Source organism: Chelon labrosus (genome assembly GCF_963514085.1).
Source record: "Chelon labrosus genome assembly, chromosome: 19".
NCBI lineage: Eukaryota > Metazoa > Chordata > Actinopteri > Mugiliformes > Mugilidae > Chelon > Chelon labrosus.
This window is the reverse complement of record NC_140352.1, coordinates 23,604,081-23,628,228: the sequence shown is the minus strand read 5'-3', so window position 1 is coordinate 23,628,228 and position 24,148 is coordinate 23,604,081. Positions and strand designations below refer to the sequence as shown.

General features: G+C 41.8%; 2 protein-coding genes across 8 annotated transcripts in view; both read left to right on the top strand.

Annotated features, from left to right (window-relative positions):
• Positions 1-7,470, top strand: part of tmem94 (transmembrane protein 94) — a 36,629-nt gene extending 29,159 nt beyond the window's left edge. For all 3 annotated transcript variants that reach the window (XM_084568095.1, XM_084568093.1, XM_084568094.1), the window contains 11 exons: positions 57-156; positions 290-398; positions 1,249-1,438; positions 1,525-1,602; positions 1,743-1,828; positions 1,943-2,024; positions 2,214-2,377; positions 2,548-2,642; positions 2,762-2,855; positions 3,625-3,795; positions 4,052-7,470. In XM_084568095.1, the coding sequence (XP_084424221.1) occupies positions 57-156; positions 290-398; positions 1,249-1,438; positions 1,525-1,602; positions 1,743-1,828; positions 1,943-2,024; positions 2,214-2,377; positions 2,548-2,642; positions 2,762-2,855; positions 3,625-3,795; positions 4,052-4,124 (1,242 nt within the window). In that variant the 3' untranslated portion in view covers positions 4,125-7,470. The remainder of the gene's footprint in view (positions 1-56; positions 157-289; positions 399-1,248; positions 1,439-1,524; positions 1,603-1,742; positions 1,829-1,942; positions 2,025-2,213; positions 2,378-2,547; positions 2,643-2,761; positions 2,856-3,624; positions 3,796-4,051) is intronic.
• Positions 7,471-8,179: 709 nt separating this feature from the next.
• tdrkh (tudor and KH domain containing) lies at positions 8,180-24,101 on the top strand. 5 transcript variants are annotated; one of them, XM_084568085.1, is made up of 15 exons: positions 8,180-8,533; positions 10,587-10,747; positions 10,827-10,921; positions 13,010-13,211; positions 14,857-14,996; positions 15,099-15,426; positions 16,643-16,809; positions 17,279-17,454; positions 18,861-18,925; positions 19,093-19,244; positions 19,323-19,433; positions 20,378-20,432; positions 21,566-22,369; positions 23,362-23,443; positions 23,531-24,101. In XM_084568085.1, exons 2-14 carry the CDS (start codon positions 10,618-10,620, stop codon positions 23,415-23,417), a joined length of 2,481 nt encoding a protein of 826 aa, XP_084424211.1. In that variant the 5' UTR covers positions 8,180-8,533; positions 10,587-10,617; the 3' UTR covers positions 23,418-23,443; positions 23,531-24,101. The 5 variants fall into 5 exon arrangements, with proteins under 5 accessions (XP_084424211.1, XP_084424210.1, XP_084424209.1 ...); XM_084568084.1 differs by lacking the exon at positions 8,180-8,533 and adding an exon at positions 9,681-9,920 and having other exon boundaries at positions 10,830-10,921; XM_084568083.1 differs by lacking the exon at positions 8,180-8,533 and adding an exon at positions 9,681-9,920.
• Positions 24,102-24,148: the final 47 nt, after the last annotated feature.

Here is a 24,148-nt window from a genome sequence, read left to right as displayed (position 1 = left end):
GTTTGATTTAGTTCAAATGTGTTTCCTCTTCCTTGGATTTCCCTGCTCTTTCTCAGGCCAAGTTACCTCGTGGGATCCATCAGGTCCGCCCTCATTTGAAGAACATCGATAATGTGCCTCTTCTGGTGCCACTCTTCACTGACTGCACCCCTGACAGTGAGTCTCCTTTGTGTGTTTCATACATCACAGACCTCTCTGATTATGTCAGTTATTGTGTCTTCCCTGGATATGCTAAATGCATATTTTAGAGCAAAACTGACACCCACAATGTTTTTTTTTTTCTTTGCAGCCATGTGTGAGATGATGAAAATCATGCAGGAGAACAGGGAGGTCACCTGTTGTTTGGGAAGTTCTGCCAGTTTCCGCAATAGCCGCCTATTCCTGCAGAGTGACGTCAGGTATATATTAATCCCAAACATGTTTTTGATTCATAAATTGATGTTGGTGGAATTGTGGCATAGTGCATATAAGATGCAAACACTCAAATCTCTCATTCATACAGTATTCCAAGTATAACTCCAAATTGTGGCCAGGGTCATCCTTTTTGACATGATTGTGCTTTGGGTGGGTGTCAGGACAGCACTGTCACTGAGGAAAATGGAATAGATTGGAAATGGTTTAGAATGGCACACACCAGTGTAATAAAGATACCACAATTTACACTGCATGTCAGGAACAAACCATTACATCCAAGCTACTCTTGGTAGCCTCCAAGATAAAATAGTGGTTAGGCATAGATCCGTGCATATGAGACCATGACTTCACAGGAACACAGCTTTGAGCAAGTACCTGGCTACACTGGGTCAGAGAGGTGACCAAGAATCTGACGGTCATTCTAGTAGACCTTCAGAAGTCCTCTGCAGGATGACCATCTCAGCAGAACGTTATTAGTCAGCCCTTTATGTTGGAGCAAGTACACAGAAGCCACAAGCAACATGACAGTTAGGTAGTTGTTTACTTAATGGCATTTAAAAGACTCTTGAAGAACAGATACTGTCTGGCAACACATTTTTTTAGCAGACCAGTGAAACATGGTAGCGGTAGTATCATATTTATGGGGTGCTTCTTAGTGTCTGAATTAAGGTCTCAGTAGTTTTGTAAATGAGAGATTTCAGTTTTTGTTTTTTGACAAAACTTGTCACTAAGTGTAGATTGATTGGTAAAAATGTCAATTTGATCCATTTAAATGTAAGTGTGCGTTAACTAAAAGGTTCTGGATACCTGTGTGACAATCTCTTGCTTCCACAGCATAGCTCTAGACCCTCTGTATCCATCTCAGTGTTCGTGGGAGACTTTTGGCTATGCCACTGGAGGAGGATTTAACGGAGATGTTGAAGGACTGTCTCCTCTGAGGCTGTCTGGACAGCTCAACAGTCTGGGCTGCTCTGTCACCTTTCACCAGGGAGAGAGTGTCAGCATGGTCAAACTCATAGAGCAGGTTAGATGCCCAAGGCCCGTACTCAGTAAGTCAGCAAGAGATGTTACATTTATCAACGCATCTGACTGTGTGTGGTTATATTCCAGGCACGACACACTACCTACGGTATCCGAAAGTGCTTCCTCTTCCTGCTGCAGTGCCAGCTCAGTCTGGTCATCATCCAGGTCAGACAATAAGCTTCATATACTTTGAGCATATCCAGTAGCTGTTTAGGCTAAATAAACTACATTTATTGTGTTTCTTTGCAGAGTATCAACATTTATATTGAATAATTAAATGATGTTTCTCTATTGTTTGAATGTAGTTCTTGGCCTGTCTAGCTCAGCTTCCTCCTCCCATGAACACTACCGATATCCTCTGGGTGTCCTGTTTCAGCTACCCACTGCTAAGGTACACAAACACACACACACACACACACACACACACACACACACACACATGCAAATCAAGAAACCTATCCTTCTTAGCTATGCCCCTAATGTTGTGCTAATATTGTGTTGGCAGTGTGTCACTTTTGGGAAAGCCACCTGACAGTTCAGTTATGTCAGTTGCCACGGGGAAGAACCTGGATTCAATCCCAAGGAAGGTAGGAACTCTTATAAGCTGTGCTGCTGAGAAGCTATTAAAATGGTATCACTTCCACTGCAGAGCTGGATTCATCATCTGTACGCACAGAACAACAAAAAATTATGTTTTTTTTTAATGTATTTTAGAAAAAAGCTGTCCATGAATTCAGTTGGACTGACTCTGTTCTCATGTGGCCCTCTTTGACCAGACTCAAAACTACTTCCTTGGCTGTTTCCTGTTGAAGTTTGGCCTGACCATGTGTGCCTACTTGCTGGCATTTGGGTTCACCCTGCAGGCGGTCTGCCTCGGAGGCACTAACGTGACCTTCACTGACAACACCACCGTCTCCTGTGGCTTTATATTCACAGCCAGGTAGGGAGGAACACTATCTGCTACACAAGCTAAGCCACAGTGACATTAAGATGAGGTTGATGGTAAAAACAACAGAATGAAGTGTACTGTTTACTGCTAGAGAAGAGGTAGTGGAGAAAGGTCATGTTTCATGAATGTGTTTAATGCAAATTTAATTTCTGTGCATGCAGCTCCTCGGATGATGCTCCTCGTTGGTTCAGTGAGCTGTCCAACGGCCTGCTGCTGACTCAGAAAGTCATGGCTGCGTTCCTAGTCTTACACACAGGTTAAGAACTAATGCATATGCAACAGAAGAAGTGTCAACATTTCATAATATTATATATATATACATATATATATATTTATTATCTAACCTGTTATTGTTGTTGTTTGGTCATTTTCCAGTGGTGATCTCCCTCAGCTATGTCCATCGCTCCCAGTCTCTGTGGAGAAAAAGCCCGTTCAGCAACACCTGGTGGTGTCTTACTTTACCTGTGGTGTAAGTTAGCATGTTATCATGTCCTTTACATAAATGTTTTGCAAAGCTGTACTCTGCTGCTTTGTCTTATAACCAGGATAATAGTTTTCTGGCTACTTTGCATCTGAGAGTTTCTCTGCAAAACATGCATCAGATAAACTGCTCGTTTATACACTGATCAGACATAATATCATGACCACTTGCCTAATAGTGGGGTTTGAGGGAAGATGCCTCTGTGGATCAGTTTGGGATCTAGTGAATTTAGAGGCCAGGTCAACCGTTTTTGTGTGTGTGTGCCTGTGTCAGGCTGCATCCTGCTGGGGATGGCTGCTGCCATCAAGGAGTGTCACTGCTATGGGGTGGGGGTGCCTGGTCTGGTCTGAGGTGCTACATGTCTAAGTAACATCCACATGAATAGGTTCAAAAGTTTCCCAGCAGAACATTGAATTGTCACAAAATGGTCAATGTTATTCAGTTTTCCTGTCAGTGGTTTTATTGTTGTGGCTGATCGGTTTAGTATAGATCTAACTGACTGAGTTTGCATATCACCGAAGCACTTTAACCCTGCGGTGCCATCTAAATGCAAAGCATGTTGCAGTGAGCACAGAAACCGCCGGAGCTGTTAGCGCTAGCAGTGTTTTTTGTACCATTTAAAGTCAATGCTGTCCTGAAAAAGTACTTAAATTAAATTAACTTAATTAATTAGATTCATTTTTTTAATCGAGTCCCACCCCTAATTTTTCATATGAAGTTCTTACTACACTGTTAACCCTCACTCTCTTCTCATCAGTCTGCTCGGGCAGGTTGTTCAGGCCACCTTGGATTATCTGTTGTGGCGTGACCGGAACAGCCTCCTGACCTTTAACCTGGACAACATACCTCTGGAAGCCTGGCTGATGGCTTCTCTGTCCCCACTGCTGGTGGTGTTGGTCAATGAAGTGGTGAAGCTACACGAGATAAGGTATGAAACTAAGAAAGCTCTGGAGATGGACGAGTAGTGAGGGAATGTTGGGAATGGTTAGAACCCGTGAATACTGTTATGTTGTACAAATGCTAGAGAGAAATGACAAGTAGATGTCAAAGGTTTACACTGGAGGGAAAGCAGCTGGGATCTGTGTGGGATTATTTCCCGGTCAGATCAGTCCTTTTCTCTCAGCTTCAGCAGGGAGGTGTTGTCAAGCTGACTGCCTCTGATTTGTCCCCTTTGCCCATTTCAGGGTGCGAGTCCGCTACCAGAAGAGACAGAAGCTTCAGTTTGAAACAAAGCTGGGAATGAACTCTCCATTCTGATCATCGATGTCTGAGCAAGTTGGTCCTGCAGCAGTATTGGGAACCAGTCAGTCCTTTCTGGAAATCAGGGAAAGGCAGGGCGCACACACTGTAGCGCCTCCTATCTCCACTTCAGCCCAACTACATTGCCACCATCAGGTGGAGCAAATAGCAGGCAGATGTCACAGTGGGGGCTTTGTCAAGTTCCTGAGTCTGTTTTTTGAATCAGTTGATTAGTTATCTGAAGGGCAGGGAAAGTGAAGATTCCAAAGCATTCATTTCCACTGAATAGAAAAAGATAATCTATTCACTGTCTTATTTTAGTTACTTAAAGGCATGAGGAATGTTTTCTGAAGAGGTTTATGCTTTTTCACTATCATGTCTGTTCTCCGTCACTGAGAGACTTGTGCATGGTTGCTCTCATCACCAGGAATGCTCCAGGTCCCAAACAGTCAGCTAAACGCTGCTACACTGTAAAAGATTTTGGTCTGAATTTTATTTTAACGTTGTTCAATGAGACGCACCAGTCCAGCCTAAATTAAATTAAATTAAATTAAATTATTATTTTTAATTAAAGACACTCTGTAACTATGGACCCCCAAAGTGTGCAATTCTTATCCATGATTTCACATGAATAAACTGTGTAAATAAAATAATTTTTAAAAATATTTTAGAAGCTATTAAAAATGATATCACTGTTATGAAATATTTCAAAATATCTTTAACAGGGTGTTATAGGGCTTCATTTTTATTTATTACTTTCATGACAGTGGTAATGTCCCCTCATCTTCACCTTTCAGCCAGTTGCAGGCCCCCTGCTTCTCTTACACTCGCAATCTTAATGTAAACCCAACCATAGCCACGTAGCTCCTGTCATCTAGAGCTGCCATTTTCTTACTGCATTAATTTATCTCAACAATACTGCACATGCTACCGACCAAACTGTCAGTTTGTTCATTATTCAGTATCTAAGGTTAGGGATAATTTATTCAGAGTTATGTTTGCTGTGTTTTGATTCCTATGTTGCTCAGAGAAAAGTACATGCCATCTGTAGAGGTTAGTAGAGGTTTAGTTACTCTGTCCATGGGTGAGAGTTGATTCATTCTAAGTCAGTTATTGTAGCTCACAGGAGCTACTGAGGTAAATCTAGAACCATTTCATGAGCTTGCTATTTGTACGAGACGTAGGAGGCTGAAAGTCACAACTGGCGTCGCCATAAATCTTGAAGTGTAATGTTTTATCTACTATTGCACACTTTCGGGCTCCTTATGTAATACAGTATAGGGTGTTGACACTACCTCTGAATAAATGTGACAGACAAGCTTTTCTGAGCTGGCTTTGTGGACCCTCCTGTAATCCAGCCCCTGAGCCACACTTTAATCTTCCCTGTGGTAACTTGCAAGATAATGCTCCTTTATTGTATTATATTGTATTTCGCAACAAATGTTCTTGTTGTTCCTCAATTCCTGAGCTAATCCTGGGTCAGACCTAGCGCAACCTAACACAGAGTAAAGGTCTGAGTTTGATCGTTCCATACGCCGATATCTACAAGTAGTAGGCCCCTCGTAAGTGATGGATTCATTCGATGCTCGTTCTGGTGTGCAAACCAGAGTCTTCAGAAAGGTGCTTCATATCAGTCAGTTGCCTTCCTTCAGCATTTTCTGCTTATTTCAACAAACAAGAGTTCACAATATTGTTTAGTGTTAAGGAATATAAGAAGAATGATTAAGTTACTCCAGATTTCATATTTGATCTCTCTGCCAGCATATTCCAGAGATTAAACTCCTTATCATCTTGTAGGATCCCCATTAATCTGCGACCGTGTGATTTCAGGCCTCTTAGTTCCCGTGCAGCATCAGCAGCAAACGTCTGTATCACTGTTGACTGTCTTCAGACCAGCCGTGTGTGTGGTGCTGTCATTATTTGGAACGGATGCGATTTTGATAACTGTATACAAGTTGAATGATGGTTTGGGGTTTCTAATGGATTATTTTACAACCAAATGGCAACTGCGTTAAACCAACATAGAATGTGAAAGGCATTCTTGTCAGGGCTGTATTAACCCAATAGGAGGCCTGAAGCCCCGAGTGATCGGTTTCTCAAGTTATTCTACAGAAAATGTATTACACCCTGACATACTATACTGTGACACAAGATGATATATACTGTAAAATATGAATAGCTTTTCTTTTTCTTTCAAAATGAAATGGGATCTACACACATTTACATATTTCATGTCACATGTTTTTAAAAAAATATATTCCAGCCTGTGATCCGCACAGAATTTGTGGTGTATCTGAATTTAAAATTTGAACTAAATATGACAACTGGGGTTCCACATCAGGACTGTAGCTACCACTGATAACACTGAGGTCATTTTTCTGGAGGTTTTTACCAATCTGTGGGGAATTTTATTGACTGACCGTTGACTGGTGGATATTTTAAATGGTAATTTTTGATGTCACCAAGTTTAAAGTTGACTGATTTTAGGCCAGCAATGAATATATAAAAAGGAATTTAGCATTTAGCCACCATATTTATATTTCTTGTGGGTTAGAGGAGGCCTTGAAACTAAATTTAAATGCAATATGTGACACAAAATGAGTATTCTTGCTGTGGCCCTGTTTAACTTGTGTTTTCGCATTTACATGTGTGCCTGTTTTTTAGGTGATCCATAGCCACACGTTCTTTCAGGTTCCACATAAAGAGTGGGGTTTGTATGTGAGTAGGCACGAGTAAAGATGTGCCGTGTTTTTGAGGCTTCATGGCCCTAAAGTAGTGGTGGTCACATGTGGATGGACACAATTTCTGCCACGAAAATACTGGTGATGGTTTTAAGACGAACATTTCAGCACCGTTCATAATTACGTTTTTGGTTTGAGCTGTTTTATACTTCACCCTTTTATATCAGACAAACATGTAGACTATGCTGCATGAATACGATCCAGTGAATGCTCTGTCTTGAACAATGTACATGTTATCTATAGATCTACTGTTTTGTTCGCAACACAAATGGACTCAGTCAGCATGGACATATACTGTATGTTAGCAGGCCTCTGGTACAACCTGCAGAGCCGTTTTGATTGCTATCACATACATGCGAGGAGCTGAAGCCTTCCTTAGTTGATTTCCAGGGTGGAGGTGTGGGCTGATGGACTACGACATGTTGTTCACAAGACACAAAAATGTATATTTTGTATTTTTTAAAGTCTCTATGTTCAGGATTTTGAAATATTCGTTTGTGAATTGATTGTGTTCTTAATAAATATGCTCTTTTATTTATACAGTTGTTGTTGTTGTAAAATATTGTTGAGAGAATGCTGAAAGACATGAGTCATAGTGTGCCCTTCCATACATTTTCTGATGCTTACTCAGAGTGAGGTCAGGACAGGCCTGGTGTCCCTCTCTTCAACACTGTCCAGGGATGAGATACACAGTATTCTGTATGACTGTATAAATGGTTCTGCTTTAGAAACAGCTGTGAAACAAGACCCCGAGACACCAACTCCTCCTCTTGTAGCATCAACTTGCTCTCAACCAGGTGGGAGGTGGCTGTCTTCTCAGCTGCTTCATGCTCTGCTGCAGACCACCGCAGAACCTGCTGAAGGTCACAATCTGATAGAACCAATGGAGCCACATAGTTCCAACAGCAGATAGAAATGTATTTGACTTGCAGACATAGCTTGGATTCCAAAATGGTAAGGGATGACTTGTAACAACAGCCCCTGTACACCTTAGTCCCAGCAGTTTCCCAAATTCCACATCCTTGAAAGAGTGGAGAAATGGTTTAATGTTCCACAATCGGAGCACAGTACTAAGTTGGTGGGGCACTACTTTAGTACCATGCTAGAGGTTTGCTGTCAGGCTCCACAAAAGTAACCAAAATCAAAACATTAACCATATGTAAATCCAAAAATACTACATAATCTACTCTCAGTGAAATTGCTTGACATTACAAATGGGAATTGTGATTGTCCAGCACACTGTAACTTGTATTTATCTCTATTTTTGTACATATGTGGCATTTTTATATTAAAATATAAATATATATCTATGGATGATAACATACACACGAAGGGAGGCACGTCGTGTTACGTCTCACCGGTCTCACACGTGATCTCAACAGAAGCTCCATAAATTTAAGCGTGAAGTTAAGGGAATGAATAGTGAAACTTCCGGTTGACCCTTCACAGTAAAAGCAATTGAAGCCCCCATCTCAGGCTTATAAATATCAACGTGTACTCTTTTTTTTAGGGAGACTATTCTGTGTTAAGGGTCACGTTGCTGTTACGCATTATTAGTGTAGCCGTACACCGTTTCAATCCCAATATAAACACAGTTTCCGGTTTACTAAACCGTACCCGCCTCCGGCTAGCTTAACATCTGTTGCAGTCAGGGTCGATTCGTGAGAGAGAGCCAAGGGTCTATTTGTAAGTGGCATTCATTGTAACATGTATTTAATGTTCCTTTTAAAATACACGTTACACGTTGACTGTATGTGAAGATTGTATTGTTAGGGTCTGTACGCGTGCTAATGGCGTTTGGTTATTCTGTTCTGAATCTCTGACTTGCTTGCATGTGTAAACCTGCAGCTAGCTTAGCTAATGCTAGCTTGTTTGGCTAGCTCAGAGGAGAAAGTGCGGTCGTTTTGACAGCTTGACAGAAATAGTAAATACTGTCTCGCCTTTGGAGTTTAAACAGGCTAGTGGCGTAAGAATATAAGGAACGACAGCGATATGTACCACAGAGATGAATGCCACATAGCGTGAAGGTTATGTTATCAGTTTCTTGCTGTCGAGAGACGTGACGCCAAACTCCTTTAAAAAATCGTCACATTTAAAGCTGATGTGCTTAGGCGTTTTCATAACTTGTTTGGGTGGCATGACTAAAGCTTTAATACGTAGCAGAAGGAAAGGTCTTTCATTCGTCTTAATGTGGTTCGATTTAAATACTGTTCTACCAAATTAACCAGTCATATCATATACAAACAAATACAGTTGCGACTAACAAGTACACAGTATTTTAACATCGTCTCCTGCTTAGAGGATAAACAAGGAATGCCGAAATGATCAGAAGTGATACAGAGCAGTCTCAGGTTATTTTCGTCTATATTTGTACATCTTTCAGACAGACAGGCGAGATTCAGCGTTCCATTTTATAGAATCTGCTCTCATTATAAAGCAACTGTAGCCAACACACAGTAATGCAGACAGCATTCAGTTTTTCAGAGTTGAATCATCCTGTATTACCAGACCTGCCTTATGCTGGTTAGCACATTCTTCCCACACTACTGTATTAAGGACATATCTGACCATTTCTGATCAAATGTTCTCCACAGCAGTCTAGTTAATGACATCAAAGTGCAGTTGCTGTCTGGAAATGCTGAAACTTTCTTCCCCTTCTACCTTTCTGTCAGTAGTCTTGAACTTGGATGTAAACAAAAACAAAAACAAAAAACCGGGACTGGAGAAGATTTGTGTCTTGTTGTCACGATTCTTCCGAGATGGACGTGGGAGTGTCCAAGTCCCATGTGTTTCTGAACTACAGCCCCAGAGCCCTCTTTTCCCAGTGAGACACGCATCTGCATGTTGGTGCCGTGTGCTCCGCGGTCCTGCCTGGTCCTAAATTTACTCTTCACTGTTGGCTTACCTCCAATGCATTCTCACTTTTTCAGTTGTTGCGTTAGCATCTAAAAGCCTTGGAAAGAATTGGATGCAAGTGTTCAGTTATTAATGGAATGGCTGGAGGTCACCCAACTACAGTAAATGGTATTCAGCGTATGCAGCAGCTTTCCGTGCATTACATCCTGCAGTCAAGGTCAGGGCTGCAGCGGTTTGGCTTTATAAGAAGTGCAGTGTTGTGCGTGTGTGTTATAAAACTAAATGTTTAATCATTTAGATGATTATTGTGTGTATGTCTCTGCTTGTGCACGTTTTTGCGGGCTAATGGTTTTGGCAAGTGATGTAGTGTGAAATAGTTAAAGGCTACATTGGTACAGTCTCACGCAGAGGTTCTCAAAGTGTGGTCAGGGGACCTCCAGGAGGGCCCTGACCAAAGACAATGATCAGCCATACTTCACTATAATTTAGTTAAGTGAAAACAACCTTTGATAGAGAGCTTTTAATCATCGCTAGTGTAACAATTATCAGAGAGTTAATTGTCTTCTCTTTGTTTTAGGGGTTTCTGTGTGAATGAAAATATTTGAGAACAGCTGATCTGTTTGAGTTCATGCTAGCTAATGCTTTAATTTTCGTGCTGCATGAATATACAGCTGCCCAGCAAGCCAACAAAAACATTGAGGATTGTGCACCAGAGAAAGCACTATGCATCGCAGCAATGGCTCATTTAACATTTTCACATCTTAATCATTAAAAGGTCTGAGTTATTGTAGGACATTTCATAAAAATTAGCTCATAAACTGGTGCAGTTGTAGCAGAAACACCACCAGCGAAAGAAGGCTCGTGTTATCATGTCTCTGTTTAGGTGGAGCATCCCGCTGGGTGCACAGCGTGTCATGGACGCAGTGAAGGAGGGCCATAAGAGCAGCCTGAGCTCAGGCAAAATGGTGGCTCTGGCCGCGGGGCTGTCTGTCGGGGCCACAGTGGGCTACTTCGTCTATCGCCACATCAGCAGCACCAATAATAGTAGGTATCGGAGATTCAACAACGAACTACATTTTTGTATTCTTCTCCGCTGACCTTACCTGTGATTGATTGCCTTTAGCAGGCCAGGGGCCCAACACTGAGGTGTCAAAGATGACTCTTCCTGTAGAGGTCTACAGGAACATATCCAGATACCAGGCCAAGTTTTTGGACATGGTGAGTAGTTAAATGTCCAGATATGATGACTTCTCTTGGGGTTTCAATAATGCCCACTTTTTCTCTGTTTCTCTCTCACTCTTTCGTTGACATACACCGATCAGGCATAACATTATGACCACCTTCCTAATAGTCTGTTGGTTGCTGCCAAAACAGCCCTGACCCTTCGAGGCGTGGCCTCCACTAGACCCCTGAAGGTGTGCTGTGGTATCTGGCACCGAGATGTTAGCAGCAGTTGTGAGGTGGGGCCTACACTGAGCTGGCTTGTTTGTCCAGCACATCACACAGATGCTTAATTGGATTGAGACCTGATGAATTCGGAGGCCAGGTCAACACCTCAAACACGTTGTTGTGCTCCTGCTTTGTGGCTAGGCGAATTATCCTGCTGAAAGAGCCAACTGATGTGAAAGAAAACGTGATTCATCAGAGTAGGCCACCTTCTTCCATTGCTCCGTAGTCCAGTTCTGATGCTTACGTGCCCATTGTTGGTGCTTTCTGTGGTGGACAGGGGTCAGCATGGGCGATCTGACTAGTCTGAGGCTAAGCAGCCCCATACGCAACAAACTGTGATGCAGTGTGTATTCTGACGCCTTTCTATCAGAATCAGCATTAACTTCTTCTGCAACTTGAGCTCGTCTGTTGGATCAGACCACATAAGCCAGCCTTCACTCCCCACGTGCATCAGTGAGCCTTGGCCACCCATGACCTTGTTGCCAGTTCACCACTGTTCCTTTCCTGGATCACTTTTGGTAGATACTGACCACTACACACCAGGAACGCCTCACAAGAACTGCAGTTTTGGAGACGCTCTGACCTAGTTGTCTAGCCAACAAAATGTTCACTAACTGCCTGTTATACCCCAGCCCACTAACAGGTGCCATGATGAAGAGATAATCAGTGTTATTCACTTCACCTGTCAGTTGTCATAATGTTATGCCTGATCGGTGTGCAATCATCACATCACATTTTAAGTCAACTGTCAGTGATTACAGGTGTTTATGTTTGAAAACTGAATTTGAAGCTTCAGAAACCCAAGCCAGTCCACCACAAACAGACCCCCTGTATAAGAGTAGTGGAGGGAGGAAAAGAGCCTGGTTCATGCATGGGAGCACAAACGGCTGCCTTAGGCTGAGTCACTGCTGACATACAAACTTCTTTATCACCATGCAGAGGCAGGAACATCTCCTCTCATCCTCCTCATGAACAGATTTTAGATTTAGATATCTGTCCAATATATATACATATATATATATATATTTGCATAATCTTTGACCCTGTTCAGACCTGGCATAACGTGTGTCCTGAGTGATCCTGTTGCAAGTGACCAGTTTTGTTGTGATGTCTGTTCATTTGCAGGGAGAAACCTTTGATTTGCCCCTGTAGATGTCAACTAACTATATGATAAATAATCTATTAAATATGTCCTTGATGAAGACAGACGTCTTTATTTATTTTTCAAAGCTAGCATCAAATGTCTTTCACATGTGAGAAGCTGGAGAATTCAAATATTTGACATTTCTGTTTGAAAAATGACCTAGCATTTCTAAAATATTTGCTGATCAATTTTCTGACCAAAAAAATGACTGATTAAAAGTATGTCAATAGATTTCAGTTTGTTTTATTTGTCAAGCTCAAAATCACAAATTTGTATTAGATGCTTTACAATCTCTATGACATACAACACCGAGCCTCCATTCAGAACGTAGAGTTTGCTATCTTCACAAGTACTGTCCCTTCCTCACTTTTATTTTTAGCTATGTTCTGTTTTCTGTTTCAAAAAGACCCATTTTCCTGATGGGAGTTCAGAGTTTAGTCTAATTTTATCACCATGGATATATTTGCATTGTCTCTATTGTTTCATGCTTATGTGGATGACAGTGACCTACGCATCATCTTTATCTTTATATACATTCTCTTATAAGCATCATCTTTTTTGGTTAATGTATATTTCTGCATGATACTGTTACTGGTAAATGTACTGTATGAACTAAATGGTTGTGAGTGTGATTGAGCGGGTTTTAAAGTGTTCATCTCTCAAATCCAGCTTGTCATTAGTCAGCTTTTTCCTCTGTGTCCCTCTGTTTTTAGGTGACCCAGAAGTCTGGAGCTCGTGTGAGGGTTTTGTCAGATTCAGGGGAGCCTGGATGTAAGACGACCGTGTGTTTCCTGCTGCAGGGGTCTAAGGAGCAGGTCTTGTTGGCCCGCTGTGTCCTGGAGAACCTAGTCACAGACTGTGAACCAGTGTCGGAGGTTTTGGAGGTTCCTCAGACTTCTTTTGGACGTATAATAGGTAAATTGATTTTTGCCCTCGTTCGTTTGCTTCAGAAGCTTTTTGCTTTTTTAAGTCTGATGTCAAACTAAAGCTGCAGATTGATGTTCTTTGACTTTAGTTGCTGACACTCATACTTTTGTCCATTACCATGCATCCATTGCTTGCTGAAAGCTGCAGTATTCTAGCCTGGTGTTGCCAGGCCTAATTCTTATTAGAATACGAGTCCAGCTGAGTCATGTTTGAACTGATACAGAGAAAAAAATACCTCTGTCTGGCTTCCAGGCTAGTTATCAATATTTATATCAACAATGGATCAGCTGCCTAAGTGCAGTGTAAAAGGTGTCACCTCAGGCATTATGATGTCTATCTGACCTGAAATGTTTTATTTATAATTATGAGAAATATTGGACAGTGTGAGTGAATTCATTTCTCATACGAATTTCTTTCTCCATTTATTATTTAAAAGTCTTCTCATGTTACCTGATGGTCTGTCTGAAATGAATTAATCTGTGTTAGAATAAGATGTAGGTATAGTAGTTTTAACATAATTAAACATTGAACCCTCCCTGTGTTTGTGAAGGGCTGTGTTTTGACACATGAAAAGCCTGCAACAGCAAAGCCACTCAGCTGATCTAGAAACATTTATTAGTGTACAATTACGCTGTATTTCCAGCCATCTGATTGGCCATTTTTTCTCTGATCATCTGAAGTGAACCTGCTCTGGAGCAGGTTAGACATACAGTATATGTTACCATGGTGATGTGTCCCAGTAAAAAACAGTCAGACAATATCGGTTAACCTCAAATGCAGCTGCATGGCACGCTCATCTCACTTTCTGATGCAGCTCACTGCTCAGCAGCACGCAACAGGTACATTGAGTTAGGGGCTAGCATGTGAACACATTTAGCAGAGAAAGAGAAAATCTCTTCTCAGGCAGGTTAAATATTCACTTTGCTTTCATGAGGTGATCTTTTATTCACTTTCTACCAAATTAGGAAGACTCTCCTAACAGTTACTTGAAACTGAATCTTTATTTTGGTCTGCAGTCAGTGTAAGAAACAGGCTGTCATAGGTTAGGCTAGGATGCCCCTGTAGTTGTATTGGTGGATGGCACAGGTTTGATTCCTGCTCCATCCATGCTGCATGTCCACCCTCTCTCTTGACCCCAAAAATAATAGAATCCAAAAAGGTGTAGGCTACACCTGCAGCTCATATTTTAAATTGTATTGGACTTTATTTCCAATTTCATAAACACAAATCCCAAATGGAGATGGAAATCTACACAAAGACCTCATGAATATACAAACATTTAGCTTTATTAAAGATTCAGTTATCCAAACTGAAGGAAATTATACTCTTTTCAGTAACAGATGAATCCACATTTGGCGCCCCAGTGTGTGTTACTGAGAGCAGGACAGTGTATTTGTTTCTGATATGTGTCCATGGTAATGAAGGAACACGTCACCCAGCAACAGTGTGACTCATCCAGTTTAGCTCTGTGGCACAGAATTATAAGACATAGTACTTGCGCTTCCTCTCAGTAAGAGATATTTATCATAGAATTTCATCGGATACTGTCCAACATTTATGTTAGATACATGTCTCCCATGAACAGTAAGCGTGTAACAGTACGTGCATCCATACGTGTGTGTCTGTGTTGCAGGTCGTGGTGGAGAGAGTGTGAAGCTAATCACCAGGACCACAGGGGCCAAGGTCACCTGCTCGAAAGAGAAGACACACGGCCCGGGTGCAAAGGGCAATGTGACTATCACAGGGACCAGACAGGAAGTGAAACAGGCCAAGGTGAAGTAGTATGCACTCATTTAAATTGTCAACACGTGCTCAGTCCTCTTGTTAAAGTGTTCTACTAAGGATAGATAGAACTCATTCTCTTGTGATTTGCAGGACATGATTCTAGAAAAGGTCCAAGAGGACACGGTGGTAAGGGCGAAGATTTCCCAATCATCTGCCCTGCGCCAGAAACGTGGCCACACCGTTCTGAATCCAGATAAGCCAGACAGCACGGAGACTGAACCACCACTAGGACTGAACAACAACGGTCCCCTCACCCCTACAGAGAAGAATGGACCTGTCCAGGCCAATGGGACCACAGGAGAAACAGAAAATATTTTTGACAAGATGGAGGAGCTGAAAACGAGCAACTCAGACAGCAAGGAGGAGGAGGAGGACACTATCTCTACTGACTCACTCTCAGAAGTTTCGAAATTTGAAAGTTAGTTGTTTTTTCTCTATAGTTTGTCCCTGGAAGTATTTTAGACACACTCGCTTAAATGGTATATTTGAACACAGTCAAACCACACAGACGTAGTCCGTTTTTCCAAAACCTGGAGCTTTTTCCCGCCAATAATAAATCAACCCCAGGCTCTCTGGTTAGACAGGGTGGTCTCAGTCTGTCACTCCCCATAGCATTTCATTTGCAGTAAGAACACATGTTACCCACAGACTGATTTGAATATTTATAAGCTTAAAATTCTATAACCTAGCAGTTTACCTGATGTGTCTTTGGACACGAAACTGTCAGGTGAGTGGGTAGCTGTATGCCTCCTGTTGTGTTCTGCTCTCTGTCAAGTGGCCAACACATTCTGTCCCTGCCCATTCACTCTATGTGCAACTCAGCAAAAGTTCCTACTGTTACATTTCCAGGGTGCGTCTTCTCCTTTGCATCAGCATTGCACTTTCTTAGCATATACACTATTAGGCATAACATTATGACCACTGACAGATGAACTGAATAACATTGACCATCATGTGACAATTCAATTTTCTGCTGGAAACATTTTGGACCTGCCATTTGTGTGGATGTTACTTAGACATGTAGCACCCACCTAGACCAGACCAGACACCCCCACCCCATAGCAATGACCTTGATGGCAGCAGCCATCCCCAGTAGGATGCAGCCTGACACAGGTACACACATAAAAACACTTTAGGAACAACTAAAAAAACATGAAGAACAGCACAAGGTGTTGACCTGGCCTCCAAATTCACTAGATCCCAAACTGATCAAGTATCTGTGGGATGATCCACAGAGGCCCCTCCCCTTCAACCCATAGGACCCAAAGGCCCCCACTAACAACATTCTGTTGCCAGACACCACAGGACACCCTCAGAAGGCCCATGTCCCTTCCAATATTAGGAAGGTGGTCATAATGTTATGCCTATTGGTGTACATACTGAATCAAATGGAACATGTTTGTCATATACAGAACACCGTTACATGAACCATAGACCAATGGTCTACAAATGCTGGTGAAATTTCCTGAAAACCTGTTTTTCCTGCATAATCATGCCTAATGTGCATACTGTTGAGGACATGTCTTTAAAATGCAACACTGTAACAATATTGTGTCAATTAATCCCTGAATCAGAACACAATACAGGTGTCATAGCACTCTAAGATTATATTTTGTTTTCTCTATGTCTTCCAGTTCCCAGCCCCGACCTGAGTTTCCAGCCTGATGAACACCTAGAAGTTTATGTTTCTGCATCAGAAAACCCAAACCACTTCTGGATCCAGATCCTGGGAGTTCGCTCCCTCCAGCTGGACAAACTGACAGAGGAGATGAACCGCTTCTACAGTAGTGGCAACCCCACAGTAAGGGCACATCCTGCTTTTCTAACCACGGTTTTCAAACTGAGGAAAGAGATGTAGGGCAAAGATACTTCATGAAGGACCACTGTATGCCGACACAACAGGAAGCTAGTTATTGTTGTTTGGCTGCTCATCAGCACAGTGAACTCATGAAGGTATTTAGGCCTTTAGCTGCCTGAATGCCATACATTTAGTCAAATGTTTGTCAAATCTGAACAAATAGATACTATGTATGCTACTTGGAGCACTCTGATAGAAACTGGGATATTGTGGCACCATGTCCAGGTTTTTGAATATTATGTGCTGTTAAAGAACATTTGATGGTGAGAAATCAAGACACAACTGCACACAGGTGATCAGAAGCCTCAGTACTCTATTAACCATGTAGACTAAGATAGGGAAAACTCTCCCTTGCTTGATATTGCCGTTGTGTTGAAAATGTTTGAACACAGCTGGTTTTCTGGTTCTATAGGAGCAGCGGGTGGAGACCATCGTGGTGGGAGACATTGTGGCAGCTCCATACCGAGACCACGGCTCATGGAACAGGGCCAGGGTGCTGGGATTCCTGGCTTCTGGACTGGTGGACCTTTACTACGTTGACTTTGGAGACAATGGGGAGCTGCCCAGAGATAGCCTCCGCCACATGAGGTAGAGTTAATGTTAATCTTGGATTGGTCATTTACAGTGTGTACTGTTGCAGTCTGCACCTCCATATGATTCATCACATCTTAGAATAATAATAACTTTATCATATCTTGTTTTTGTGCCTCCTTGACAGCCATGGCTGCAGACAGGTTGTTTGCAGATTGTCCCGTCACCAATGTCAGGAATGCGTTCAGGGAATTTCTTCTAATTTAACACAAACATTCATTTGGACTCAAGAGTGAAGTGTACAAACTTATGGACAGAGGTTATTGTGACCTCACAAAACATGTTAACGGTCATAACTCAAAGATTGATATACTAATTATGATTATGACTAAACTAATAAATGTCTAATAGACCTTTGGAATGCAGCCATTATCAATACACTTCCTACATCTCCTGTTCTTCTGGTAGTGCACAAGAAGCAGATGGGTTTTTACTACATGTAGTATATTTTATACATATATGTAGTGAAGACTGCTCTGTCAGCTGTATAGATAGTACATACAAGTTGGACAGGCCTGGATACAAACTCCTACAAGACTGGTTGGAATACAACCACAAGGCTGTAAGGCTGTAAAAGCTCTGTTAACATATTTTCATTACGGGCACTATAAATCTGTTTCCCATATATGGTATTATTGACAAGTGTGTAAGACCTGGACAATACAAAGCATGCTGCAGAAGAGGGACGCCTCTTGAGTGGTGATTTTTGGCTCCATTATAATGGAAACCTTCGTAATATTGTGTAGGTCTCCCTTGTGCCTCCAAAACAGTTATGACTCATCAGAGAATGGACATGGGCCTTCTGAGGGTGTCCTGTGGTGTCTGGTAACAGAATGTTGTTAGTGGGGGCCTTTGGGTCCTATGGGTTGAGGGGAGGGGCCTCTGTGGATCATCCCACAGATACTTGATCTGGAGGCCAGGTCAACACCTTGTGCTGTTCTTCATGTTTTTTGAGTTGTTCCTAAACCGTTTTTGTGTGTCTGTGTCAGGCTGCATCCTGCTGGGAGTGTCACTGCTATGGGGTGGGGGTGCCTGGTCTGGTCTAGGTGGGTGCTACATGCCATCCACATAAATGCAGTGCAATGCATCTTCTGCCAGTGTTTTTTGGCTGATCGGTGTACATTGAGGTCCTTTGGGGGAAATTGACATGGAGTTGCATTCATCCTGGAGACCTACAGTACACTAACCATAACAACTACTTGTCTAACATAACCTGAACCACTGCACCAGTAATCAGCATTTTCAACTGGGAACTGCGAAGTCACCGAGACCAGTGGAAACATTGAACACGCTGAATTTCTGGTGTGCTATGATGCTTTTGCAGAGGGCATATTTCTGTATGTAGCATGAATGTAAAAAGAACACAGCTAACCGCTTTTGCATTTGCTGCATTAAAATTTCAGGAGTGACTTCCTCAGCTTACCATTCCAAGCTATTGAGTGCAACTTAGCAGGAGTGAGGCCGAAAGGTAAAGCTCTCATCTTAATAATAATTTCACACAGACAAAATGGTGGGAGTATGGCCCAGGTGTTAAAGTGTTCTGTTGTCCTTTGTTCTGAACTCTCCGTTGATTGAGGAGCTGGCCTCTTTCTGACTTGCTGTTTGATTTGTATCTCTCCTGCTGCTGTTCTTTAGGAGAGGTCTGGACTGAGGAGGCTCTGGATGAGTTTGAGCGGCTGACATATTGTGCCTCTTGGAGACCTCTGCAGGCCAAACTCTGCAGCTACTCTCATTCTGAGATCTCCTCCTGGCCCAGTGTCAAGCTCTATGACAACAGCGAGGGCAAGGTCAGGGGGATTTTTACTTCTCGTTTATGTAGATATCTGTGTTTGATTTGCCCAACTTGAAAACCTTTTCCACCCTAGACTGTGGATATTGGCGAGGAGCTCATCCGGCTGGGCCATGCTGTCAGCTTCCAGGAAGTGTTGAACGGCAGGACTGAGGGTGAAAATCTGGGCTGTCTACAGAAGATGTTGGTGAGTCACTGAAAAACTGAATCTGAAAAGGTCTAACTCAAGTGTTTTGTAGAATGGCAGCTGATTTATCTAAGGTCAGTAGTTTCAGACCTGTTTAATATTGTTCATCGAAGTTGCAAAAATCATAGAATTGATTTGGATTTCTTTATTTTACATTTACACCTTTTAAGACAGTACATCAATTCTCTTTCTCGATTGGAAATTGTAAATACAAATTCAGTCTGGAATATAGAAACCGGTATTACTTGTCCACAAGTTCACCTCAATATTCAAAACTTTGCCTATGTTTAATATGAACCTCTGACAGTGTAAGATTATATATATCTGTATGATAGAAAATAATGAAAGAACAATGGCCTCCTTTGAACTAATGAGCCAAGAGAAATACTGAAGGAGAGAACATGAATGTATGAGAGAGGGATATTTCTCACTAAGGCTCTCACTGACTACAGTGTGAGTGCTGTCAAAACCCGGCCTGTACCCGGCTGGACTTAGGCAGATGGGTCCCTCCATATGAGCTGGGTTCTGCTCAAGGTTTCTTCCTGTTAAAAGGGAGTTTTTCCTTGCCACCGTCCCCTTCAGGCTTGCTCTGGGGGTTTCAGGCCGGGTTTTGTAAAGCGTCTTGAGACGAATTGTATTGTTATTGACGCTATATAAATAAAATTGAATTGAAAAAAATTGAATTGAATTGAAACACTGCAGGCTTTTAACTCACAGACAGGCTCAGATATTTAACCTGCTGGACATCTCTCGAGCATTTCTAACACATTAACACATCTCTCAGATTGTGTCTTTGAAAATTCATGTTCTGCTCCCCTCCTCAGAGGTCAAGTTGCCTCTAATGTGTAGCTTTATTCTGCTATTGAACTGGCTGGTAAGACTGATTCTTTACAGGACAATTAGAAAATATTTTCAAATAATTTAAATGTATTTTCTTTCTTCAGGATGATGTAATAGGAGCATCATCAGAGCTCAGCCTCTCCTGTATCAGTCTATCAGGTGAGTACAGATGCTGTACTGTAACGTGAAGTTGCTCAGTGAGTGTGTTTACATGGACATGGATCAGCCCCTTATTCTAGTTTTGAGAAAGCAGCAAATACAAGCTGAAAGAAAGCAGGATACTATTACATGGAAACATCCAGGTGTTGGAATGCTGTAGACTACCTGCACAGAGGTTACAACAATGATGAAAAATATTGGAAATTATATATTAATCTGGAATAAGATGTGAAGTCTTTCTCATTCACTGAAAACGCATGCGTTTAGTTATTATTTATTTATTGATCTCCACCCTGACGTCAGTTATTTTAGAGACCTGTACAAAGCTCAAGCCCCGAAACTTCCATATGCACCATAATTTCATCTCCCTGTCATTTGAAGCAGTGACAGAAAAATCTCCAGTAATAAACGTGGATAAAGAGACCGGCCATTATTGAGGAAATATGTAACTTAACTCCATATAGGTCTGTGATCACATCAGTATTTAACCACATGCTGGTATATGTTCAATAACAGAATCACACATAGTGTACTCATATTCAGTCATTTCATTTTTAATTGTTGTTAGGATTTATTTATTCTTGAGTTAGTAAAACATGCTGACCCGTGTGTTCACACGACCAAAGGAATGTGGTCAAATGTGTCCACAGTGGAAAGGGGGTGTCTGTGTCCCCTATTATCTGTAACTTTCCCAAACCGATGATCCAACATTAACACACACCTAATCCCGTGACTGACCTGCTGTGTGAAGGTAAGAGAGAAGCCGAGCATTGCACTTCTCTTTTTAGCTCTCTTCTTTCATGCCCATGTCTGAACATCAGCCAGGGTTTTCACTCCACTATCCGCTGTGGCTGTCCATAGTGACTATCAATATAATTTGATTTCAGATAGACAGTGTGTCTTAAGTTCAAAGAGACCCTAATCATTAGTACACCCTCTTTGGACGTCGGTCGGATCCATGATGGTTGAATTTTGACTCTTCCTAAAATAACAGAATTCTCCCAAGCCTCCTAACCATGATCCTTAAGTCAATGTAAACACCCTGACTGACCAGCTGTGAATTCAAGCTTTGTTGTCAGAGCAGGCATCATCCTCAGTGTTCTCTCCATATTCTCCACATATCCTGAGATCAGTGGAGCAGAAAGACAGTCTCTGTGCATCCACAGCTCACAGCTCGGCCCTCTCAAGCCCAGCCAAAGTGGATCGCATTGTTGAGTCATCACCCATGCTAACCCATGCCATCGGCCTCACCAGTTCTCATGTCCCTGCGCCAGCGCAACTTCACTCTCCCTCCTCCGCTTCCTGTTTAGAAAGTTCCCGATGCCTTTGGGAATTAGCCAGTGATGAAATGATTGGAGACCGCACCCTGCTGGAAGAAAGCTGTTATGGTGGAAATGTAGAGAACCAAATGTCTACTCTGAGTAGATCCACTGAAAGCTTTTACTCCTGTCATACCTTTAACACGGTAGACAGTGTAGTAAACAGCAGCACCAGCCTAACTTTCGCATCTGCCTACTCGAATATGAGCCGGGACTCCAGTCAGAGTCATGAGCAGGATATCGGTGACGTGACCACGCTGAGTGAAAGCAGCTTCCTTACTGACCGCAGCAGCCACAGCAGTGATTTAATTTACACGAGACCAACTGGTTGCATGTTTCAGGCAGACTACAGACAGCAAGGAGTTGGGGCAAATAGTAGCCTACATGCCAGTGGAGCAATGCCACATCAAACAATGCTGACGCGCTCCGATGCTGTGAGTAAAATGTTTCAAATAGAACCAAAAGATCAAATGTGCAGTTCACCTCAGCATGGCATGACATCCAGCCAAGACTCAAACAAAGAAGTGCAGCAGAACTGTGGAACCTTTACAGATGAAGAGGAAACGGGACAAACGACAGATATCAGCATTAATCCCTGTACTTACGCAAATTATACAGGTACAGGCAAATGCTGCATTGCAACTCTAATTTACAAGCTGTGGGTGGTATCTGAGACGTCTCATGTATTATCACAAAGTACATTTGACATATTATGTGACATTATATGTGAAAATATTGTCAAATGTGCTCTCTCTGATTCCTCACGGGTGGCACTGCACTAGCACTTGGATCATAGATGTTGTTAACGAGGCCCCAACTGCCGCCTGAGTTAGGGGTTTGAGTTTGCAAGTTTTGTTAAAAAAATATATATATATATATATATATATATTTTTGCAATTTTTTAGAAACAATAAGTAAAGAAGAATTCCCGGCATTGTCATCAATTAAACCCTGAGGCAATCAACTCTGCAGAGCACTCATTTGTTTTGGTTTTAAGGCCCATAATTTAATGATTTCTGTCTCAGCCGCATTGCTCCCATTAACCTCATTATAGGCTGCAGCAATTTGTTGTAAAGAAGTTGTGATAAAGCCACTGTACATTACCTGCCCAACATTGAACAACAGACAGTGTAGGACACTAGCCATCAGTCATGTCATACAGAGCTAAAAACAGAAGCGTCAGAGATCATCAGGTGAACATGACTGCAAGCTTAAATGAATGCTAATGCTACAATGTGTCTTTGCTAACATTTAAGACCTCTCTGCTAGATATGAAATTTCACTTTTGTGGTGGAAAAACAACAACAAAACAAACAATAAATGGTGGATGCAGCTTTATTAAAATGAGGAAACCTTTTGAGCACCCAATCAAATAATAAATGTACAAGAAACAGTTTTGTCTGTACTAAGAAGGACATGAGTAACAAGTTGAATGTCAGCTTTGTGTGTAGTTTATGATATTATCTCACCCTTCTGCATTTCCAGCTATTGTGCTATTCCACTGGGATTCTCTGTCAAGCTCTTTCACTGCGGTGGATAAACAGAAAGTCCAGTTGTCCAAGCTGCTGAAATACTGATTGCTAACCTCATTGTTTCCTTTTGTATCTCAGAAGCTGTCTCAATCTCAGGGAGCGTCGATGATGTCATCGAGGACGATCTGCTCTGAGACCAAAGACGCACATACATATCAAGGTATTGTGTCTGATGACTCGGTAAACCTGAACATTCACCAGAGAATGGACCAGTAACCACTATGTCTGGTAACGTCTTTTCTCCTAGCACTGACCATCTACTCCTCAGTATCGGTCCAAATACGATGAAGAAGACTTTTCTCTGTCTGATCTCAACTGCATAAATCCTCATCGTGAAGCCTTACCTACACGACGAGGGTGCGACAGTTCTTCCAGCCATATTCTCTTTATTGTTGTTCAGTGATGATTTCTTATCTTTTGCCATTACGTTTTTCTGTTCTGTACCCAATGCTGCTTTTGCTTAAATGCATTGTTACTGTATTTTGTGTTCAAGAAATGAAGAGAGGATCAAGAACAGAATGCCAGTATTATTATTGAAAAGCACTGTGATATCTGCGGAGCCAGAAGGCAGCTGGTTTTGTGGCTAATATCTACTTTTTTTCTCAACTTATGTGTATATTTAAAGTCATTGACTCAGATATTGGGAGTCAGAAGTTATTATATTTTGGAAATTAAAACATACAGTATTATTGAATGTGGTCCTCAGATTGTGTTTAGTACAAAATGTGGCATCTACTGTCTTGTTAGCTAAGGACAGATGAAAGTTTTTCTTCAGAAGTGTAATAGATTGCACTATATTAAAATAAAGGATTTATTTTATTTCACAAGTATTGTTTGTTTCTTTTTTTTTTTTAAATTAAATAAA

What these genes read in the sequence shown, in the direction of transcription:
- tdrkh (XM_084568083.1), top strand. Translation starts at nt 9,841, where the DNA reads ATGGCTGGAGGTCACCCAACTACAGTAAATGGTATTCAGCGTATGCAG. An exon ending in TTCTTTTGGACGTATAATAG is followed by an intron (nt 13,212 to 14,856) that starts GTAAATTGATTT and finishes TCTGTGTTGCAG; the next exon opens with GTCGTGGTGGAGAGAGTGTG. An exon ending in AGGAAGTGAAACAGGCCAAG is followed by an intron (nt 14,997 to 15,098) that starts GTGAAGTAGTAT and finishes TGTGATTTGCAG; the next exon opens with GACATGATTCTAGAAAAGGT.